General features: G+C 47.2%; 1 protein-coding gene across 1 annotated transcript in view; it reads left to right on the forward strand.

Annotated features, from left to right (window-relative positions):
• The first annotated feature begins 6,658 nt into the window (after nucleotides 1-6,658).
• Nucleotides 6,659-22,458, forward strand: part of LOC146180811 (calcyphosin-like protein) — a 33,612-nt gene continuing 17,812 nt past the window's right edge. The window contains exon 1 of the mRNA XM_084577826.1: nucleotides 6,659-6,807. Within this exon, the coding sequence (XP_084433952.1) occupies nucleotides 6,659-6,807 (149 nt within the window). The remainder of the gene's footprint in view (nucleotides 6,808-22,458) is intronic.

Raw genomic sequence — 22,458 nt, forward strand, 5'->3', positions numbered from 1 at the left:
AAAGCAAACGAAAAACGCTTAATATTCAAGGAACTATCCATGAACGGCTACCCCAAAAAATTTATCCGGAATATCATTCGCCGCCAAAAACGCAACGACAGGCCCCGGGAAGAAAATAACCAGCAGCAAACAACTACGTCTCAAAAGTACGTCACTGTCCCCTATGTCCGAGGCGCCAGCGAAACCTTCGCCCGTATTTTAAGAAAAGAGGGAATTCGAGTGGCGCACAAGCCTTCAAACACTTTGGGGAGCCTGCTACCCTTCCCCAAAGATCGACCACCAAGAGAAAGAGCCCAAGGCATTGTCTACAAAATTCCCTGCGCCGACTGTGATGCTAGCTACATTGGCGAAACAAAAAACCTAAAAGAAAGAATTCGGCAACACAAGAACGATGTACGAAATTTTTCAAGAGAACGCAACCCCGTAGCCGAACATTCAGAAGATTCCGACCACAGAATAAATTTCGAAGAAACATTCATCCTGGAGACCGAGACCAATTACCGCAAAAGACGCCTCCTCGAGTCATGGCACATACAGTCGACCGCAAATAACATCAACCGGACAATAGGCAACCTCCCTGCTGTATACTTGCAAGGTCTTCGCTCTATCCTGGCCACTTCACAGAAGAAAAGAAAAAAGTCGCCAGCGAGCACACCTGCACCTGCGGTACCCTCACTCGTCTAAACCCCCCCCCCCCCCTTCCTTCTCATTTCTTTCACACACATCTCACCCCCTCCCCATTCCCCCCCCCCCCACCTTCTTCTCCCCCTCGACCATTCCTTTACTTATAGCTGCACGCAGCCCCGCGTCCTGCACCCCTGAAGAAGGAGCCGAGCCGGCTCCGAAACGTCGGGTTTTATAAAATAAAAGTGTTGGTTGGAGAAATTTCAAGTTTTATTTAGTTATCAACCCAACCAGACAGGCAAATCTGTCGAAATGTTTAGCTTTCAAAGAAAACGGGGCGCAGAGGAACAGCTTCGGTGAAAAGGGGGAGCCGCCGCCCCCGCTGCGCGACTCCAGCTATGCTGCAGCCAAGGTCATCTCCGTGAAGACAAACCACGGAGAAGGCAGAGAGCACAGACCCAGCGGGAGCAACCCCTCTCCCCCCGCCCTTTTTTCCCCCCAGTCGACAGGAAGTAAACCTCGACCCCTCCGGACATGCTGGCGCCGTTCGCGGGCACAGGGGGAGCAAGGCAGTGGCCGAATGCTTCTTTGAAAAGAAGAGTCGCCGATAGAAGACACGTGCAATCCTGTTTTTTTTTTCTTTTTATTTCATACGCGAATGTTTTTGCTATGCGTGTTAACTCTATAGTATGCGTGGGATCAATCCGTGATTATTAGAACCGCTCAATGTTTAAAGTGACTTCATTTTAGCATGGTGTCCACTTTAGGAAAGGAAGGAAAAGAAAAAAATAACAGTAAAATTCTCCAAAGACATACAGCGGTGGAGGATTCCAATACAGACTGCACCTCATTTTGCGGCAAAAGCTACGGGCAAAAATACCTAGGCTTGGGCAGAATGTCAGACCCTGAAGCATATATATAGTGAACTTTGCAACTGGTTTAAAAAAGCTCTGTCCTGCCCTACATGGTAGGTTCAATCTAGGATCCTGTTTGTTAGTATGATGACTCACTGAACTTGTTTTATGATAAATATAAAATATGTCCTACCACTAAAGTTACCTTCTGCGACACACAGAAGCTGATCCGTTACGGATTCTGATTGACATTCAACGATGTATTTGCATTATTAGTGGAGGCTTTGCCATCATGAAGTTTTTAGGGCATATTTTCACTGTGTTGCGAAGCTTGAGCTAAGTGTGCACCGTTAATATGTACTTTTATATAACATGAACGAGCACGCAACTGCATGCTGCTCTTATATTTCCCTTTGCAGAATGGGGCCAATAGTTGATTACAAGTGAGACCAAAAATTCATAACTAAATTGTCACATCATGTTCTTATCATTGGTGCCTAAAACTACTTAAAAACATGGTCAGCATGAACAGTACACGCTAATTGTTCGTGAACGTTGAAAACTGACAACAAAAAGCACATAGAAAAAATAGCACAAAAAGTCTATTGGGTAGAACACAATGAAAATTCTGTTGGCCCTGTAAAGATTGCACTCAGCTGGGGTTGAATGTCTATCGAAATTCAATAAATTCAAAAGGTGGTCAATAGTCCAACAATAGAGTTTCAAAACTCATTTTTGTAAGGGGAAGCTCCCCAACCGGCTCCTGAGCACTCGTCGCTGTGTACACGCGTATCAATGATTCTCCGCGAGAAGGCTACCCCTTTCATTCTCTGAACAGCATGAACAGAGGAGACATCAGGGCTTCCGCATTATTCTTTACTTTCCCACACCTTAACAACACAAGAGCTGCCGCCTCGGGTCCCTCAAAATGCATGTAGATTGCCTCTCGTCTACGAGTAACGAATTCGCGTTCATGTCTTTTTTATGTCTCAAAGCCTGCAACAAGTGCTTTTTGAAAACAATGTTCGCGGCGATCGTTTCGCAGGACATGAAGTGGCGTGCAGTGACGACAGTCTATCTGGTAATCATAATTTCTCGCTTTTGAAAGCACCGGTAAAAACACGTTTCCAACCAGCCTCTTTACCAGCCGGGGAGCCGAAAGAAGCAAAAATGAGAAACCCCATTTGCGAAGAGCGCCGGCTATGCGCGCATCTTTACGCGACTGTTCCCCCTCCTCCTCATTCTCCTTCTGCCGCTCCGTGTGCAGTGCGGCCACGTCTATGGCACGCGCTCCCACGCGGCCGGGCTGCGCAGGCTCCACAGACGGCAGTGGGCTGCGTGTCCGCGGCTGCGTGTAGGTTTTGCCGTTTCACTTCGCTCCGTCAGGAACCGAGCACTCCGGCTTGGGTTCCCTATAGACGCAGGGCCCCCCAAAACGGCGGATTCGCTACTTGATGGAAGGAGTAGGAAATTTGACGATGGCTGCAGTTTTCACGGGATCGGGCTGAACACCTCGATGGCTAATGACATGACCCAAGAACAGGAGCTCTTCATTACCAAAGTGACATTTTTCAAGTTTTAACGTGAGGCCGGCAGATCTTACCCACAGGGCGGCTATATCTTTTAGTGGTTTCTTACAATACTTAAGTTTCTTACAGCTGCCTTGTATTTATTTGCGATGTCCAAGAAAGTTGCACTTATTGTAATATAATGCACATCATGTATGGTGCAGAGTTTATGCAAATGCCTGTAGTTATAGTTTCATCTCACCAGACAGTCAGACATCTTCGTGAGTCTGCACAAACCCCATTTCATAACATTTTTCGCTAAGGAGACGTGACAGTTTCTGCAGCCCGAGAGGTACCTAGAACTACAGTTGTATGATCTCGCAGTACACACCCGTCTACTTAGGCAACCAAAATTTATCCTGTACTTCATCAGACAAAATAGAAACACCAGCATCACTATACTTATGTGTCTAACATAAAAAAGTCGGATTATGTGAAAGGGAAGGCACAGTATCTGTCACACTTTTTATGTGGACACCCGACCCGCACCGTAAGGAAGGGAGGAAGGTGGGAATGAAAGAAAGTGTTGTCGTAGTGGAGGGCTACGAACTATAAAATGGTGACCATTTGGGTTAGTTAGTGCGAACCTAACATATTGAGCCAGCGAACGACACACAAACACGAAAAGGGAGGTACACGGGACAGCGCTGTCCCGTGTACTTCTCTTTTCGTGTTTGTGTGTCGTTCGCTGGTTCAATGTTGTGGTACTATGGTGTGGTTCGCTGATTCAGTAGAGCGACCTCCGGGTTCGGGGCCGCTAAATGTCAGCACAAAGATGTCCCCCAATGAGAACAGATATAGATTTTGGAGCAGAAACGACAGCATTTAGTTCACGAGACCGGCTATCGCTGGACATCCCTGTGTGCATCGATGGTAATACCGGAGCAGACTTTTCGATTTTGAGTGGGAAACTGGCAGCGGATCTTAGGAAGGTTATGACACCATGGTGTAGCATGCAGATACGCACGGTTGGGGGGCATGTAATTACTCCCATTGGACAGTGCACGGCTAGAATCCAGGTTCGTACGTCAACGTTTTTTGTCAGCTGCGTCGTTCTCCGGGAATGTTCTCGTGATTTGATTCTCGGTGTGGATTTCCTGCGGGAATATGGCGCCATCATCGATCTCCGACAGCAAACGGTCTTGTTCTCAACGGAGAAAGTGGCTGCCAGCCCCACCGACGGCCAACGTATATGCGCCCTACGAGTTTCAGCCGAGTGTGTTTCAGTGCCTCCCCGCTCCATGGTGCTTGTGAGTGCTGTGTGCGACGGGCTACGTGACGGGCCGATAATTGCTGAAGGCACCCGTTCACTTTTATTTTCTCATGGCATCTGTGCAGCTCGAAGCTTAATTATTCTCAGCAATGGTCACTCTGAGCTTCTTGTCACGAACTTCACGAATGAATCTCGCCACCTCTATCGCTCTACTGCCATCGCGTTCGCCGAGTTGTTAAACGAGGTTTCCAAATGCTTTGCGTCTGAAATTATTGATACTCCTAGTGTTCTAGACCACATCGATGTTAGCAGTGTGACCTTTCTGCCTGTCAACAACGCGACCTGCGTGCCTTACTGCTGGAGTACGCCCCGTGCTTTGCATCATCATCAAAAGTCCGGCAAACGTCTATCACCAAGCATCGCATCTTAACGTCTGACGATGCCCGACCTATCCGACAGCAGCCGTACCGTATTTCGGCCAAAGAACGTGAGGCAATTCGGACAAAAGTCCAGGAAATGCTTAAAGATGATGTTATTCAGCCGTCTAAAAGTCCGTGGTCGTTGCCAGTCGTATTGGTTAAGAACACCAACACAAACGGACACCAACACAAACAGAAAAAAGCGCGCGCGATTTGAAACGCTAAAAGGGGCTGTGGGGCCCCACAAGGTATGCTGGTCAATCCAATAACGCAGTGCTTTTGAGATGACCAGGCAGCCAGTGTTGCATGTTTTAGAGGAAATAAATCATTACAAACTCAGAAACAATGCATTATCAAGGACAAAAACAAACAAGAAAAATCACGCACACACAAACAAGACCACAACACCAAGTTTCTCACTAGGCAAATAAAAAAAAAGTGCGGAAACTCACACATCCCAATACAAAGATATGTAAACACAACTTCCTTACATTTTTCAGCATTTTAGTTCCTGATTTTGCTTCATAATTTCTATAATAATTCTATGATAATAATTTCTGGCTTTCTTTCCATAGTTAGTAAATATCCTCGGTTTAATGTATCTCTCAGGTTTCCGCAATGAAACGTTTTTTTTTTTTTACTAATATCTTAAATGCGATTGAATAGTATTAGCGGGTCAGCACAGTATATGAAAATCGCATTCTGTGAGACCATTCTGCGATGGCTGAAATGTCCTCTTGGAAGCTTTGATGTCCCGTGTGAACATCCTGAATTTCAAGCGCAAATGCAGTGTCACCGGCGTACTGAAAAAGTTTTGATTTCAGGGGTAATAGGCCGAGATCGGAAACATATATGTTAAATAATATTGGCCCTAGTGTGCTTCTTTGCGGCACACCACACTTCGTTATATGGAGTTCACTAAAGCTGTCCTCTAGTTTAACACACTGCAGCTGGTCAGAAAAATAATTCTGAAAAAATTGATAAAAGCGTCCTCTGAAACCTAGTTTCACTAACTTCTTTAGCAACAGAGTATGGTCTACCGTGTCAAATGCCTTTGTTAAGTCTAGGAATAGAGCTAAAACTGCATTATTATTTTCTATTGCAGTGCTTATATAATCAGTGAAATCTTCTAGCAATAAAGCTGTGTTTTTATTTTTTGCGAACCCGTATTGCGCCGCATTCTTGAGGGAATATTTTTCGCAAAATGACAGCAATAAAGACACGATATACTGTTCCATTATGTGTGCAAGTAGAGGTAATATCGCGATCGGTCTGTAGTTTACACTGTCATTCCTCTTACCAATTTTGTAAACTGACCTCACAATTGAAATTTTCAATTCCTGAGGCATTATACCTGTCTCGGATATCCCGTTCAGTATCTTTAGGAGCACCTGTTTGATTGTATCGAAGCTCGAGTATAAATCTCTAGTGCAAATTTTATCAAATCCTGGTGGCTTAACCTTTTTCATGTTTCTTATTATAGTCCATAAATCCCCTTCCGACATTTCCGGGGAATATGCAGAGTGTGCGCAAGCGCGTTTCGGCTCATATATGAACTGTTGGTAGCCCTGCGTTACAGGAAAAATGTATCTGTTACTTACTGATGTTTATCACAATTCCTGGGAACGTAGACACAGATATTCGTGACCACAGGACACAGCAATTTGTTTTCTGAGACAGTAACGTATTATTTCGCATATTTCTTTGAACGCTCGCTTTACAATGCACATCAATATAAAACTTACATGAAGACCCCTTTGGAAACGCAAAAAACAACAACAAAAAAACGCGGCGTAGCACTACTTTGGACTTCAGGTGACACTTAGGCAGGAATATTTACGCGTTTATTTTTGAATGTCAATTAACTAAACACATGTACATGTGGAACACTGTACCTATAGAGCTTAACATGGATATTCTCTTGGGCGTGTGTTGACATTGCAGGTAACTGCTGGTTAGAAGCACCTGCAAAGGAGCGTCATGCCGCGGCCAGTGTCCGCTCAAACTCGGAACGAGAACACCATGAAGCTCACAGCGAGCCGTCAGCTGCACAACACCTCGGACGCCGTGGAGAAGCTGCGGCTGCTCTGCCTTCAGCGGGGCTCTTCCGGAATACTGGGCCTCGGGAGGTGAGTCTGTCCATTTGTCATACAGAATAACGGAAACTATTCTAAGCAACCAGAAGCCAGAAACGATTCATGCTTAGGTAAACAATCGGGAGTGCATAGACACATAAAGAGATCTGAATCGAGTGCCTATCCCCGCTAAGGAGTTTAGTGAGGTGGATCTCCAGTACAATACAGCCGAAAATGTGGAGAGTATATTTTACTCTGTCACAATTGTCAGATGATCTGGTGCATGTAACGACTTCCTAGTTGCGAAGAGAAGTGAACGTAGTCGATATCTGAATGCCTATACGGCCGGAGAAAGAAAATATCACATTAGCATAGCACTGGCGGAATTTCGGCATGTGCGGGAGACCCAACGACGGTAGGGGAAACACCGGGCAAGGGTGCAGAGTGCTCTGAAATGCACTGACATATCTGCGGTTATTACTGCGAGGGAGTAAGAGGCACTATTGCCAAGTAGTCCTGACGGCCATACCTTACTCAGTAAGACAGCGAGGGCTTTCTAAACAAATGTTTACTGAGCTTACTTGACACCCTTAGGGCAGTGTACAGCACGGCGGCTGCAATAGCAGTAAGCGTGCTCGGCGGAGGTCGAACTGCAGAATTTTGGTACTTCCGGCAGCGCATAATATATATCTGGCAAAGAAAGATTGGGATTAAGCCGCCAAATGTAACTAGCTTGACCTGCAACAACGTGGAAGCGTCCACGTTCACTTGCGATCATTTGAAATAAATATGGTAGAATCATGAGTAGCAGAAAGTGACAAAGCGGCGTTCCCTTTGCATTGAGCTTGAGCAAACAGAACAAAACTTTACAGCATTCGTCCGCTCTCCGAGAAGAATCATGGAAAGCGAAAAAAATGTAGGTGAAAAAAAATTTGGTAGAGACACTCAAGAGTGCTTAGGTGTCAGAGGGACCTAAGGGGAATGTGAGAGCGTGTTCACATTGCGTCCTATCGTCCGCACGGCTGCCACTCCCGTGCTTAAACAAACACTCACACGCTGAAATCTCTTAACAAAGTAAACGTTTATTCAAAACATCACACATACCGACCTGGCGTGGAGGCTGTAGGGGTATCCGCCGCGAACGGGAGGAGGAGCGCCACGGCTTGCAGAAAATTGGAGTAGAGGTGCAGCACCGGCGCCGGTGTGCCATCCGCTAGGAGATTCGAATCATTCGACTACTACGAGTTCCGCTCGTTGGACAAACAAAAATCTGCATGTATTCATCTCTCTTAACCGGGCTAAGTGGAGAAATATGGGAGAGGCCTTCGCCCTGCAGTGGGTATAATCAGGCTGATGATGATGATGATGATTCATCCCTCCTTTTCCAGAAGCGCCCGCTATCTTCGTACTGCTGTAGATCAACAGCCTGGCACTGGTACCGCGAATGTGGGAGCACGCCGACGGCTCTTTCATTCATGGGGCCGGTTTGACGAGCGATACTGCGCTTTGAGCTTTGAATTATTGTAGATTCGTAGAGAGAATAGAACAGATTAGTAAGAAAGAAGTCCACAAGCGAGTTAGCGATGAGAAAGAAGTAGAACTCAGGATCTCGCTATATAATAGATATTCAGGTTTAACCGACGAAGACGACCTAATTGTAGAAGCGATGAACAATACCTTCAGATATATCATTACTGAATGCGCAGTAGAAGTAGATGGTAAGATGCTTAGAAAAGATACCGGTAAGTTGTGTAAGCAAATGGAAGACTTAATTAAGAAAGCCAAAGTATGAAAGCCTTCAACACAACTGACAGGATGAAACTGGCACAGCTATGAAAGGTGATCAGTGGGTGCAAAGTATCCAACATAAGGAAGTATAATATCGAGAACATCGAGCATGCTCTAAAGAACGGTGGTAGCCTTAAAGCGATGAGAACGAAATTAAGAATACGCAAAAATCATATGCGTGCTCTAAAGGACAAGGTGGGCAATATCACTACTAATGACAAGGTAGTCAAAATAACAGAGGAGTTCTATACTGACATATACAGTGACCATGTAGTCAGGACAATAAGACTGGTACTAGTGAAGAACCGCCAGGCGTTCCGCCAGTAACGAAGTACGAGGTTAAGAAAGCTGTAGAAGCTATGAAAAGGGGTTAAGCAGCTGCGGATGATTAGGTAACTACAGATTTGTTGAAGGATGGGGAGTGGGAGGATATCGTGCTAGAAAAACTGGACACAGTTTATAAGCATGTAGGTGACACCGACGATTCCGAAATCATGAAAGAACGATATCATTATCTTAATGCATAAGAAGGGGGCATTAAGGACTTGAAAAATTACGTACACGGCAGATACTAAGGTAATTGATGATAGAATCAGGACAACTTTAGTAAATTCACTTAACCAAATGATCAAGCAGGTTTTTGGAACGATACTCTACTATCGATCATATCGATACTACAAACCAGGTTATAGGAAAATGATCGGGTTATAACCAGCCCTTATACATAGCATTCATTGATTACGGAAAAGCAATGGACTCAGTAGAAACCTCGGCAGTTACGCAGGCATTACGAAACCAGGGATTTGCCGAGCCGTATGTCAAATTACTGGAAGATATCTATAGTGGCTGCACAGCAAACATAGTTCTGAATAAGGAAAGTGACAAAATTCCCATAAAGAAAGGTGTTAGGCAAGGAAACACAATCTCCCCAGTACTATTCACAGCTTGCTTAGAGGAAGTATTCCGAGACTTGGAATGGGGTTGTTAGACAACAGCAGAAATAAGGTTGATAGACAACGGTAATCCGAGATTCGCTGATGACATTGCCTGACTAGGTAACTCAGGGGATGACCTAGACAGGAAAAACACACAGGTAGACCTAGACATTTATATACAGAAGACTCAGGTAATTTTTAATAATCTCGGAAAAAAGCAGCAGTGTACAATAAGTATAGCTAACCACTTAGGACAGGTAGTAATCCCAGATCCGAACTATGAAATTGGGAAACAACAAGGAGAGTAAGATTGTTATGGAGCGCATTTGGCAGGTACTCGCAGATTATGACTGGCAGCTTGCCGGTATCGCTCAGGAAAGTACATAACAGCTGTGTCTTTAGTTGCATATCTTTAGAAACAGAAAGGACGCTAATCAGCATTTTCATGGGGCTGGTGAAGGCCTTGGTTTTAGGTAGTCGATGAGGCGTTGGCTCTTTGCGCTGATGTTGTGCTGATTCGGTGGTTGGTTGGTTTTATCCTTGGCCGACATAACCACAAGTTGGAATGGTAGGGTCGCTTGGGCATATGGATTCCGGCAAGGCATCATCTTTGCCTTCACCCGGAAGCTTGTCGACAGGTCGCACGATAGCCAGTTAGTAGATTAGCCCAATAGAGAAGCACTCTCCGCTCTACACGAGTACACCGAGACACAAGGAAAGAAAATGCGTATAAATAAAGTGAATCAGCCTAGGGCCAAAACAGAAAAAAGAAAATAATAGTCATGGTTGAGTTCCGTTTAAGCTGATTAAGACATGTCAAACACAGTTTGGCGTGGTTTGGCATGCTTATGCTTTGCGACTCATTCAAGTCCCCAATGTACATGAAAATTGCTTTGCAGGAAAGGAAAGTGGACACCTGGCTCTGATTGATTTACAGGAAGGGAGAGGCGCGGTAACTGTCTCACTTGTTTTCTGTGGACACCTCAACCGCGCCGTAAGGGAAGGGAGGAAGGTGGGAGTGAAAGTGGAAAGAAAGAAAGAGGATCCGTAGTGGAGGGTTGCGGAATAATTTCGACCACCTGGGGATCTTTAACGTGCGCTGACATCGCACAGCACACGGACCGAAACCGTGTGCTGTGCGAAACCGTGTGCTCCACCGAAACGCAGCCGCTGAGGTCGGATCGAGCCCTGGTACTCCGGCAAAGTGGACACCTGAAACGCATCGTCAGGGAAGAGAAGGGAGAGAAAGCGGAATGAGAGAAAGAGGGGCCGAGGGCACGCAGTGATTTCGACCACATGGAAATCTTAACGTGCACTGTCGAACGCCTCTCTGTTCCGCCTCCATCGAAACGCCGCCGCCGGCGGCCGGGTTCGAATCCGGGTACTTTGTGTCCAACCTTTTAAAGCGAAAACTTTAAATACGGCCTTCCGTTGCTTCTTCGCGGACAGAGTAATGTTGACCTTGAACCGAGGAGAAACCTTGCGACCACTATGACGTCACTCAGCAGTAGGCGCGCCAAAGCCGCACCGCCGGAGCCGCGCGCTCGCCTCTGGCTAGTCATGTGATAGCCATGACGTCATCCGTCAACAAAGGCTAAAACTCATGGCAATGCCCTAACCATGGCGTTGCCCTACCTTACCGGGCGTTAGGCAGAATATTGACAATGAAACCGCCCTGGAAACTGCTGCGGAGCGAGACTCCCGCGGATCAGTAGAAAACCGTCCGCCTGGCGGCTACAGCCACGAAGACACAATGTAGCTTCGCTTATCTCTGGTCGCGGAGGCCTCAGCTGAACTCTCCGTGGGGGCCGCCTCATCTCCGCTGGTGGTGGTGGTGGTGGAGAAAAATCTTGAATAAAAAAAAATGAGAGTGCAGGCCCCAAATGACCCTTGGGGGCATGAGTGGGGTCCCTAGTCCGGGTCCCCGCTGGACAAAGCCGCCGCCCTTGCCCGTTTGGCCAAAGCCCGTCGGGACTCACTCTAGCGCTTCTGCATTGCAACAGCTTTTGACATTGCCTCGCCGATGGGTATAAAATTACAGCTGTCATGTTAACAGAGACGAAGAGAGGCGAGTGGAGCGAAACGTGCCGCTTTGTTTACTTAAGTTTAGCCGGGGTAAACATTTGCCAAACTTTGTAGCGAGAGCTACTTTATAGCCACAGTCTCGCCGTTTCGCCGCTCCTGTCCGAAGTGCGAAGAAAGAAGAAAAAGAAGGAAAAGAAGGAGAAGTAAAAGAAGAAGGTGGAAAAAAAGAAGAAAAAAAGAAGACAGATAACTCGGTATTTGGTAGAGGTGAACGACAACATCGAATTTCTAGGACAGAAGGTTCATTCGAACGTTGTGACGGCGGTGGGTGTGCCTCGGACTTCGATGTAGAGATGACGTCATACCTCCTACACCTATGATTGAGAATGGTGAACGACGAGAGGCAAGGTGTGCTCATACGTCAAGTGATTCCCCTATAGCATAAATAAAGTTGAAACCATAGAGTAAACTACTATGTGTAAAGGTCATCTCTTTGCTTTCTAGCCGAACCTAAGCGTAGCCATGCAGATTGCTCCCTCACGTAACTCCAGGTATAACCACAAACTAAACCACAGCTAACTTTTCCCCCACACACCATGTTTGAGCCACTCATGAGGCAAGTAAAGCTTTTACCCTAAATAAGAAATGGAGACTGATGGTGAAAGTTAGTTTACCATTCAGTGCTCCTGCAGCCAACAGAAGGGCCAGACACTGAACGGCGTCTATTCGACCGCGATTTGTTTTCTTGCAGTCTTCCTTTGCTCCACCGCGTGGCTCAGTGCTTACGTCTCGGGAAGAAGCCAAAGACGCAGATTGAAATCCATGCCATGGCGGCTGTTTCTTGACAGTGGCGAAACACAGGGCGCCCGTGGACTGTGTGAAGCCAGTTCACGTTAAATAACGCCAGGTGGTCGAAAATTTCGGCAGCCTTGCTACAATGCCCCTCATTGTCTTAGTCGCTTTAGATCCTAAAACCTTGAAAAACCAAACCAATACAAATCATCTTCTTTTCTTGATACTTTTCTTCTCTTTCCTGCTAGATGCTGCTTTCTTCGCCTTTTTTTTTTTTTTACAATGTATTGATTTCATAGGGATGGGCGTGGAGTGGCCAGCACTCATGCGAAGGACACTTCAAGGATTGTGTGTGCCTTTTGCCTCAGTAGTTCCACTGCGTATATAAACATATTTTTACGACTGAGAAGCAGGAGTTACGGGAGGAGCCAGTAGCCAGAAGAACGTCGTTGTTTTTGACCATTCTTTCAACCTTTTTGCTTTTGAAAATGGTTTGTACAAACATGCGTATGAGTTGTTCCATACATTGCCTAATGTTCAATGGTTAGGAGTACTTCCCTTTGAGATAGCTTTTTCCTGTTTTTTTTTATCATTTATAATTTTTCTCGGACAGCGTATCATGTGCGTCGGTGTGTTTCACCTGTCACTGTTCCATGAACTTGCGAGTCATCGATATTTACATTTGAGCTGTTAGAACGAGTTACTTCAGAGTTGGTTTGTTGCTTCTTCTTCCTCAACTACGTTCTTTCTGGTTGTTGCATCGCCTACTAACGCTGTCTGTCTCGTCAGCTACTGTTCCAAGTGGTGAGTTTGGGAACGGGGTTTTAGCTTTTGTATAGATACTTCGGATTAGTTTCCTTTGAAAACTCTTTGTTATCGTATTAAACTGATTCTGTGTGACACGCATATTGTAATTTATTTTTTCATCAAGAGTATTGGTTTGTTGGCAGTCTTGTTTGTCATGTTTTGGTGATGACTGGTGTTTTCAGTTATGGTCTGTAAGATAATGTAAAAAGGGTTTTACCTATTTTGCGCATAAATTACCTAGCTAATTTTGGGCTCAGTAACCTTCTTGCATTGTTACGAACAGCAAGCCAGTGATGATGATGATGATGACCTCAGACAAAATGGCACATACCCCCGGCGGGGGACTGGCCAGGGTACAATGTAGATTCTAAATATATATGGCCAAGGACTGGTGTATTCAGATGAATATGGGTGTTTAACTAGATTTTGGAAAAAATAGAGAGGAAAAAAAAGTAATGAAGTCTTACCTAGCATAGAAATATGCCTGTTGAAATTATGTAATCATGAATAGAATCGCACACTGGTTTTAAGAGGAGAACTAGAATGCTTAGAGGAAAGCCTAATCACGACAGGGGAGTCGCTAAGTAAATTTTGCAGAGAGATGCGAACCACCGGCAGGAAAGGAAAAAATGATCTATGGATTCAATTTCTTTGCAAGATTCACAGAGGCTAGTAACGAATAGCTCTGAACGACATAAATACAGATTTAGTTTCGATAATCTGCAGCGCAAGACAGTCATAGACACTTCACATTGTCTTGAACTACACACCCGTCCATGCCAAGACCATTTAAGATGTTGGTAATCCGGTGCAGAAAGGAGAGGCTCGTGACTGAGGTAATGTAGACGTTGGAAATCTTGACATCATGCTAAAGTCGAGTAAACAGTTTAGGTATGCATGTAACAAGGGGTCCACAAAGGGCGGATTTTGCTAAAAAATCTGCCACAGTCCAAGGGACCCAGTGAATGCCACAGTGGCCAGGGACCCAGTGAAAACGCAATTCTGCAATGTAAGGAGGAATAAAAAAATAAAAGCAACGGCAAAGCAGAGTGTCCGTCGAATTTTCTTGTGATGCCAACATGGATAGGCTGTCAGAAAGAAAAATAACCTTTGAAATGTTCAGTTCAGTCGTTCAGTCGTGTCCGACTCTTCGTGACCCTATGGACCATGTCACGCCACGCTTTCCGGTCTCTCACTATCTTCCTAACATCACATAACTTCATCTGCAGTGCCTCGAGGATGCCATCTAACCATCGCGTTCGCTGCCTACCCCTTCTCCGGCGACCCTCAACCTTTCCCAACATCAAATCTTTCTCCAGCGACTCCTCTCTTCTTATCAGATGACCAAATAGCTGAGCTTTAACTTTAGAATTTGACCCTCCAATGAGCAGTCAGGTTTATGGTCGATAATATCGACTGATTTGATCTTCTGGCATTCCAAGGAACTCTCAAGAGTCGTCGCCAGCACCACAATTCAAACGCGTCAATTCTTCGGCGGTCAGCCTTTTTCACAGTCCAACTCTCGCATCCATACATCACAACTGGAAAGACCATAGCACGAGTTATACGGATCTTGGTTGGCAGACTAATGTCTCTGCTTTTTACTAGGCGGTCAAGGCTAACCATTGCTCTCTTTCCCAGAAGCAGGCGTCTCCTAATTTCATGGCTGCAGCCTCCTTCCAAGGTAATCTTGGAGCCCAAGAAGAGAAAATCTGTTACAGCTTCCACTTCTTGTCCATTGATGCTCCAGGACTTGATAGGGCAAGACGCCATGATCTTTGTCTTTTTAATGTTCAGTTTAAGCCCAAACTTCTCACTTACTTACTTACTAATATTACTAGGGATCTTTGTAAAGGCCAACTCAATGGCTAAAAACTCAACAGCAAAAATTGGCGTATAGTCAGGGACACGAAAGGAATAACTCCAGCCAAGAGCCTCGGAGTGTATGCCAATAGCTGCTTTTTCATTCTGCTGGGAGGTATCTGTAAAATGGCATTATGGCTCGGAAAGTTCTCTAGATACTCCTCTATAAGGCCATTTAATATTTGGCAGACCAACTCTTAGCATTCACTGGGAGGGTGTTATCAAATCAGATTATAGTATCAACCCGCCGGTGGTTAACTTGTACTAAATGCCTTCAACAAGAGTTGTTGTCGGGCTACTTGGCTTGAATCCTTTAATGCCATGAAAGGCTATGCTCAAAAATGACAACACAAAACAGAGGAAATGACAAGACGACTAACTAACAACTAACAACTGGTATATTCAGAAGTTTAACCTCTAAATATAAAACATGAAACGCATGCGCAACGGAAAGACCAACAGCACGCGTGATAAACACGAACCACCATCATACCCTACAAAACAGATTTCAACAAAGCGGACTCGCTTCTGTATAAGGCGATAGACGTATCGCTGACACAATTGTGCGCTTTGGTTATCAAAAAAGACTCAAATATTTCGCGCCCCACTGCGTTGCTGCCCCGTCCAAGAATCTTAATCATATTTAGTCGTGGCCGGCACTTGCAATCTCGGCAATGTTCGGTGAAATTTGTACTACATTCCTTATCCCCTAACGTGCGCTGATGCTCTCCTGCACGGTCAATAACGCATCTTCCTGTTTGGCCAAAGTAGGTCATTCCACATGTTAGTGGAATTTCTTAAACAATGCCTTTAGCGCATTTGACACAGGGCTTGCCATTCCTTTCATTCTTCTTTCATTTTCTGCAAAAGTTCACTCACTGCCGTCAATATCGTGCAGGGGTAGCCCGCATTGTCAAACCGGGACACTTGTTCAACTGCCGCTTAAAATCCCTGGACCTTGACTTGAAGCTCCGGCTTCCACCTGGCCTACCCCGACGTGAAGAAACTTTGCTGTGCCGCCTGTGGGTTGGTGTAGCATTTACAAACTCTTATTCTTTTGTGATAGGTATGGCAAATAGTCCTGCATGCTCAAACTGCGGGTGCGAAGACTATAGGCCGCATTCTTTGTGAGTGCCCCATTTACAGCGAGGAAAGACAGTGCCTATGCCGTGCGCTGGAGCGTCTAGATGGACGCCCACTAACTGAAATTAAGATCCTAGGTCCCTGGCCACGGCGATCGTCTGCGGTGAAGGCCTCCCAGGCACTGCTCCGCTTTGTGAAAAGCACAGGACTGATCGAACGGCTATGATTTTTTTATGTTACGTGATATGTCTGTGATGCAACTGTACTGTCATCACCCATCCCTCTCTCACCCTCAACTTTTATACCCATCTACCCCTCTCCCCCAGTGCAGGGTAGCAAACCAGTTCCTTTACCGGTTAACCTCCCTGCCTTTCGTGCCTCATCTTCCTCCTCCTTGTTCAAAGAAACTATCACCCATTCTGTACGGACACGACCTCATGATTGCAGACTCAATGCACATTGCAGCAACGCATCTTTTGACCATCTTCGATTGTGCAGACCCATGCGGCGTAAGATCCTTTGCAACCCTGGGATGATACATCCCACACAGATGTTTTGCTGAAAGAATAATTTTCATGTCCAAAAACTGTGGACTGTTATGATCTGGTACCTCATGCGTAAAAGTTAGAACTCTACTGTGTAGTTTAAAAACATCTAAAATCTCATTCGTCACGTCAAGGTAGGCCCCACCGGGGTGGCGTAGTGGTAAGACGCCCGACTACTGTGCCGGAGTTCCCGGGTTCGAACCCGATCTCGGCGGCTGCGTTTCGATGGAGGCGAAACGAAGTGGCGTCCGTGTGCTGTGCGATGTCAGCGCACGTTAAAGATCCCCAGGTGGTCGAAATTACTCCGTAGCCCTCCACTACGGCTCCCCTTTCTCTCTTTCCACTTTCAATCCCACCTTCCTCCCTTCCCGTACGGCGCGGTTCAGGTGTCCACAGAGCAAGTGTGACAGATACTGCGCCTTTCCCTTCCTGTGAACCAACCAACCAACGTCAAGGTAGCCAATGTTATCTTGTTTTTTTAGAAGAATTAAAAAGTCATCCACATATCGAAATATTTTTAAAAGCATATAGTGCTGTCAAGGGCACTCGTCAGAGTACGGTCAATAAAAGACAGAAAAATGCTGCACAGTACAGGGGCAACACACGAACCTACGCAAATACCACGACGTTGCAGGTAGACACCATTGTCAAATGTAATAAACGTGCTATAAACATAAAATTAAAGTGGAGTTATAAAACTATCTAAGTCATCTCGGTTGCGTTTTGAAAGAGAACATAACCGTTATCTTCCACATAAAACCTAACAGCCTCAAGTAGTTCAGCATGAGGTATGGAATAAAAGAGGTCCTGGACGTAGATCCATCGAGGTCCACTTTCCCTGGTGCAGCGACGAAAGGCAGGAAGCGATAAGGAAGGCGACGCAAGGACGGATACGTTACCTAAAGGGGTGAGTTGGCCAGCTGGCCCTGTGATTTGATTATTGTGCGTCCACACCGCCATTCTTGCCTCGCGTCGCTGAGAGGACACTTGCGCGTCCGGCGCTCGCCGGCGCGTTCTTGCAATGCCAGGAGCCAAGCGGCTGAAGCCTTTTACGTTTTTCGGCCGTGTGCCGCAAGGCACCACAACGCTAGAACTGACGAAAATCCTAGTGAAACGTTTTTCGAAAACGGAACTTGGTGGCGTTCAAGATTTCACAGGCGGGAAGTTCGAGATTTTCCTGAAGACTAGGGCTGCTGTTGAGAGATTCCTGAACGATCCCGTCGTAGATGTTAAGGGAACTGCGGTGACTTTTGAGTATCGAGGCACGCGCGCGAAGCTGGTGCGCGTCTTTGGCTACTCATCGGAGCACCATGACGTAGAGTTGGCAAATGCACTTCAGCCCTATGGAAAAATTGTCAGCGTTGCCCGCGAGACCGTCCCCGGTTTCCCGTTCGTCACCACGGGGATCCGACGGATAAAGATAGAGATGAAGGCTGAGATTCCGAACTTCCTGGATGTGATTGATACAACCATCCAGTGCGAGTATGAAGGAGTCAAGAGGGTATGCCGCAAGTGCGGATATGAAGGCCACATGGGCGCGAGTTGCAACACGCCACAGTGCGAGCGTTGCGGCGCGTATGGGCATGAAGTGTGCGATGCCGTGTGCCCTAAGTGTGGTGAGGACCACGCTGTAAAGGCATGTAAGAAGAGGACGTTTGCGTCCGTGCTAGGGAATGAAGACGTGAATGAACAGCCAGCCGATTATTGGGAGCAGCCCGCACCAGCACTCGCGCTGGCAAGTCCTGAGAACCCGAAAGATACCGAGACGCAGGGTGATGCGTCTACAAACGCCGTCACCGAGGAAGATAGCAAGGAGGCGACGGCTGCGGCCGCGCCATGTGAAGAGTTAGAAGAAAAACAAGCAGAAGTTGTCTATGAAGACCACGAGGTGCCCCCAACGTCCGCTGCCGGGAAAGCGGTTACGGACATTGCCGCACCCTCTACAGCGCCCGAACAGAACCCCGAAAAGAAAACTGAAACTGGACACTGCCAGGTGCCCTCAGTGGCCGCCACGGTAGAGGAACAAGAGTGTGCAGCCGGCGTCGATGCCGCAAAAAAAGACCGATCGGTTGAAACTGAAGAAGATGAAGAGAAGGACATGGATACGACCACAGTGCGGCCCAAACGCAAGCGGAGTCCCAAAAAGAAGAAAACCAAAAAATCAGCACCATCAACATCATCGGAATCTTCCGCCGACGCGCCGTTGACGAAGCGTGCGTTTCTGAAAAACCCTCCACCAATAAGCGAGAGCAGCTCTGACACTGAAACAGAAATGCCGAGCCAACATCGCTGTCACATTTGCAAAACAACGAATTGTGATTGCTACTCGGACATCTCGGACATCTACGACGCCGATTCCACAGCGGAGTCGCCTTCCGCTTCTCCCACTGCTCATGACACCGCTCCCTCCTCATGAGGTGGTCGCGCTTTCCCCCTTTCCTTCCTTTAGCTACATCCTGGCCTTTTCCTTCGTTCTCGCAACGCTAAACATTCGCGGCTTTACTAAAGCACCGAAACAAGCTGAAACAATAGACATAGCCCGCGCCAAAAAGATCGACATCCTCGCACTTCAAGAAACTTATATTCACCGGCAAGAGCAAATTGAAAATTTTGACCTCCGTTTCAGCACAAAATCCTATTGGAGTTTCGGAAAGAAGGGTTCAGGGGGAGTTGCGCTCATTTTCCTAAGAGACGCCGGCCTGTCAGTCCTACGCCATGATAGGGACAACGCAGGACGCTTTGTCTCGATTGACCTTAACAATGGCATGCGCATTATTAATGTATATGCCCCATGCCGTTTTGGACAGCGAGAATTTTTTGAGGGGCTAGAAGAGAGATTTATTGGCCCAGCCAAAATAGTGTTATTGGGCGATTTTAACTGTGTCCTCTTCAAAGAAGACCGCCGCTCTCTTCGGGGTACACCGCGGCGGCTTAGACGAGACCACAATGGCGCACAGGCCTTGCGTGATCTGGTGGAGGAGTTAGACTTAACCGATGCTTGGCGCGCACTACAACCTGGTCGCGCCGGCATGACCTGGTCTGGCCGTGGTCTCGAAAGCCGTATTGACCGCGTCTATGTCTCTGCTAGCGTAGCTGATTCCCTGCACTCTGTGTGGGTATTCCCCAATGCCCTAAGTGATCACAAGCTGCTTATCACGCGCTTGTGTGCGGCTGATATTTCTCCACGAGAAAAGGGTTGCTGGAAATTAAACACGCGACTTCTGGATGACGAGCGTGTCCAGCAGGAAGTCGTCAAAGTTATAAAGCGTTACGTCTCCCCTAACATGGATGCACAAAGCTGGGATAATATGAAAACCTCCATCAAGATTTGCCTCCAAGAGTGGGGGAAGAAGATGGCGCGGGAAGAGAGAGAAGAAATCCGAATAGTCTCGGATGCCATCATCGCGCTATCGGCCCCATTTTCTCAGGGACCAAGCATCCCCGCGGCGTTGGCCACCCTGCGTAAGGAGTTCCATCGTCTTCTAAATCGGCGCTGGGACAGACTTCGCGCAACAGCACGCGCTGAACGATGGGAAACCGAGGCATGGTGTTCGCGTCATCTGCTACGCCGTCGCCTTGCCAGAAAGAACGAAACCCTCTCTGCAGTCGAAGATCCACTCACCGGCCATATTGTTACGAACCCTGAGCAGGTATTGAGTTTAGCACGCGATTTCTACATCGAACTTTATGCTGCTGAGCCCTGCACCCCCACATCGTTCCAGCTGGAGGTAGCAACTGACGCACCTAACCTAGACGACACATGGCTGTCGTCTGAAGAACTACACACAGCCCTAAAACAGATGAAGCCAAACAGAAGCCCGGGTATGGATGGACTCCCGCCAGCTTTTTACATAAAGTTTTGGCCGTCACTAAAGACCGCTTTCACCAACTTAGCAAACGACGCCCTAGAGCAAGGGGAACTAACTCCAAGTATGAACGAAGGCCTCATCACACTCCTGTGCAAGGACACTTCCAGGAGCAGTGACCTTAAAGCTTGGAGGCCAATAACCCTTCTAAATACGGACTACAAGGCAATTGCCAAATGTCTCTCCCTACGCCTGACGCCTGCTCTATCGTCAATAGTAGGCCCGCAACAGGCTTGCTGTGTCCCAGGCCGTTCGGTAGAACTCCACGGCATGGCTCTGAGAGACCTTTTGACATGGATGGAATCACGCAGCATCAATGGCTTTCTTTGCTCCCTGGACCAAGAGAAGGCATTCGACCGCCTGAGTCACGAGTACCTGTTTAGGACACTTGAGCTCGCGCGCATTCCCGTACAGTACATAAATATGTGCAAGGCGCTTTATGCCGCACCACAAGCAGCAGTCATTGTACAAGGGCGCATCTCAATGCCATTCCCCGTGGAAAGGGGTGTCCGTCAAGGTTGCCCCCTCTCCCCGTTGCTCTATGTCATAGCGATTGAACCCCTCCTGCAAAAGATTGTTAGAGATGGCGGCATCCACAAAACACCTTTGCCAGCTGGCCCTCCCTGCACTCCAGTGTTCGCCTACGCGGATGACGTTTCTGTGGTGGTGCCAGACACAACATCACTGGAGAGACTACTTGAATTAACTACGGAGTACTGCCAAGCGAGTGGGGCTCGCCTCAATCACAAAAAATCCACTGTTATGGCCTTGAACGCGACCCCCTCCCCTACCACTATCCAATCGATCTCTGTTACTCGCGAGACACGAATCCTCGGATATTTCTTCGATTCGGCTGGGCCAGCGCCTAGAAATTGGAATAGGGCTGAAGAGCAACTGAGCATCAAAACCCACAACCTTGGTGCTCTAAAATGTCCCCTGACTGCGCAGGCCACCATCATCAAGACAATGCTGATTTCTACCCTCAGCTTTGTGGCCAGCATTCTTGACATCCCCCCAGACAAGAAAAAACAGCTCCAGAAACACATATACCGCTTTTTGTGGCAGGGAGCCCCCGATAAGGTAAAACGAGCCATTGTCTGCCTGCCCAGATTCAAAGGTGGCCTGGGGCTGCCCGATCTGGATATTCTCGCAAGGGCTCTGCACATCAAATGGACATTCAGAGCCGTCGAATGCGACATGCCGCTAACAAAAACTATGGCTTCGTACTATCTGTCGACACGGCTGCGAACATTCACTGAGAAGGCCCTACAACACAACACCCCGCATGCAGGGTCGCCCCTATCATTTTACCGAACCGCAGCCACAGACTTAGTGTACCTGAAAGAAAACTCGTCTGACGTTGACCCACGAACCATGCACCTGAAAGATATTATCAATATGATCACCCCTCCGCTCCCTGCCCGCCTATCAACATACATGCTATGTGCAGAAAGACCCAGTTGGCAGTACATAACCGCCCATTTCCTCGACGCACGCCGAGCCTCCCTGATGTGGAGGTTCGCAAGAGGCATCTTACCTATCAGAAGGCGTGCCTTCGTCCCTGCGACGTCAGGAATGATTGACCTGTGTCCCTTCTGCTTGGCCCGAGAGACAGCGGAGCACATCTTTCTTGACTGCCTAATTCCCGCAGCACTCCTAGAGCGTCTGAGAGATATGTTCGGCCTCCCCGGGATCCCATACCCCACCGTGCGCTATTTCAACCCGCTTCCAAAGGAAGGGCGCAAACAGTTTGTCTTGACACTGGCAGAGGTCAACTATCAGGTGTGGTTGGCCCGCTGCAAAGCGGCCTACTCGAACAAGACTCCGAGCCTCCATGAAGTGAAGGCCAAAATCAGAAAAGAACTATGGTTCCACCTAGAGAGAGAGAGACGCCACTTAGGGAGAAAGAAGTTTTTTGAAGAATGGGGACACCCCATGGTGATCTTCAAAGAAGAAAACGGAAAACTCGAAGTGAGATATTAGAAGACTTGCTCGCGTCAG

The sequence above is a fragment of the Amblyomma maculatum genome, chromosome 8 (assembly GCF_055883805.1).
Source record: "Amblyomma maculatum isolate TAMU_Amacu chromosome 8, ASM5588380v1, whole genome shotgun sequence".
NCBI lineage: Eukaryota > Metazoa > Arthropoda > Arachnida > Ixodida > Ixodidae > Amblyomma > Amblyomma maculatum.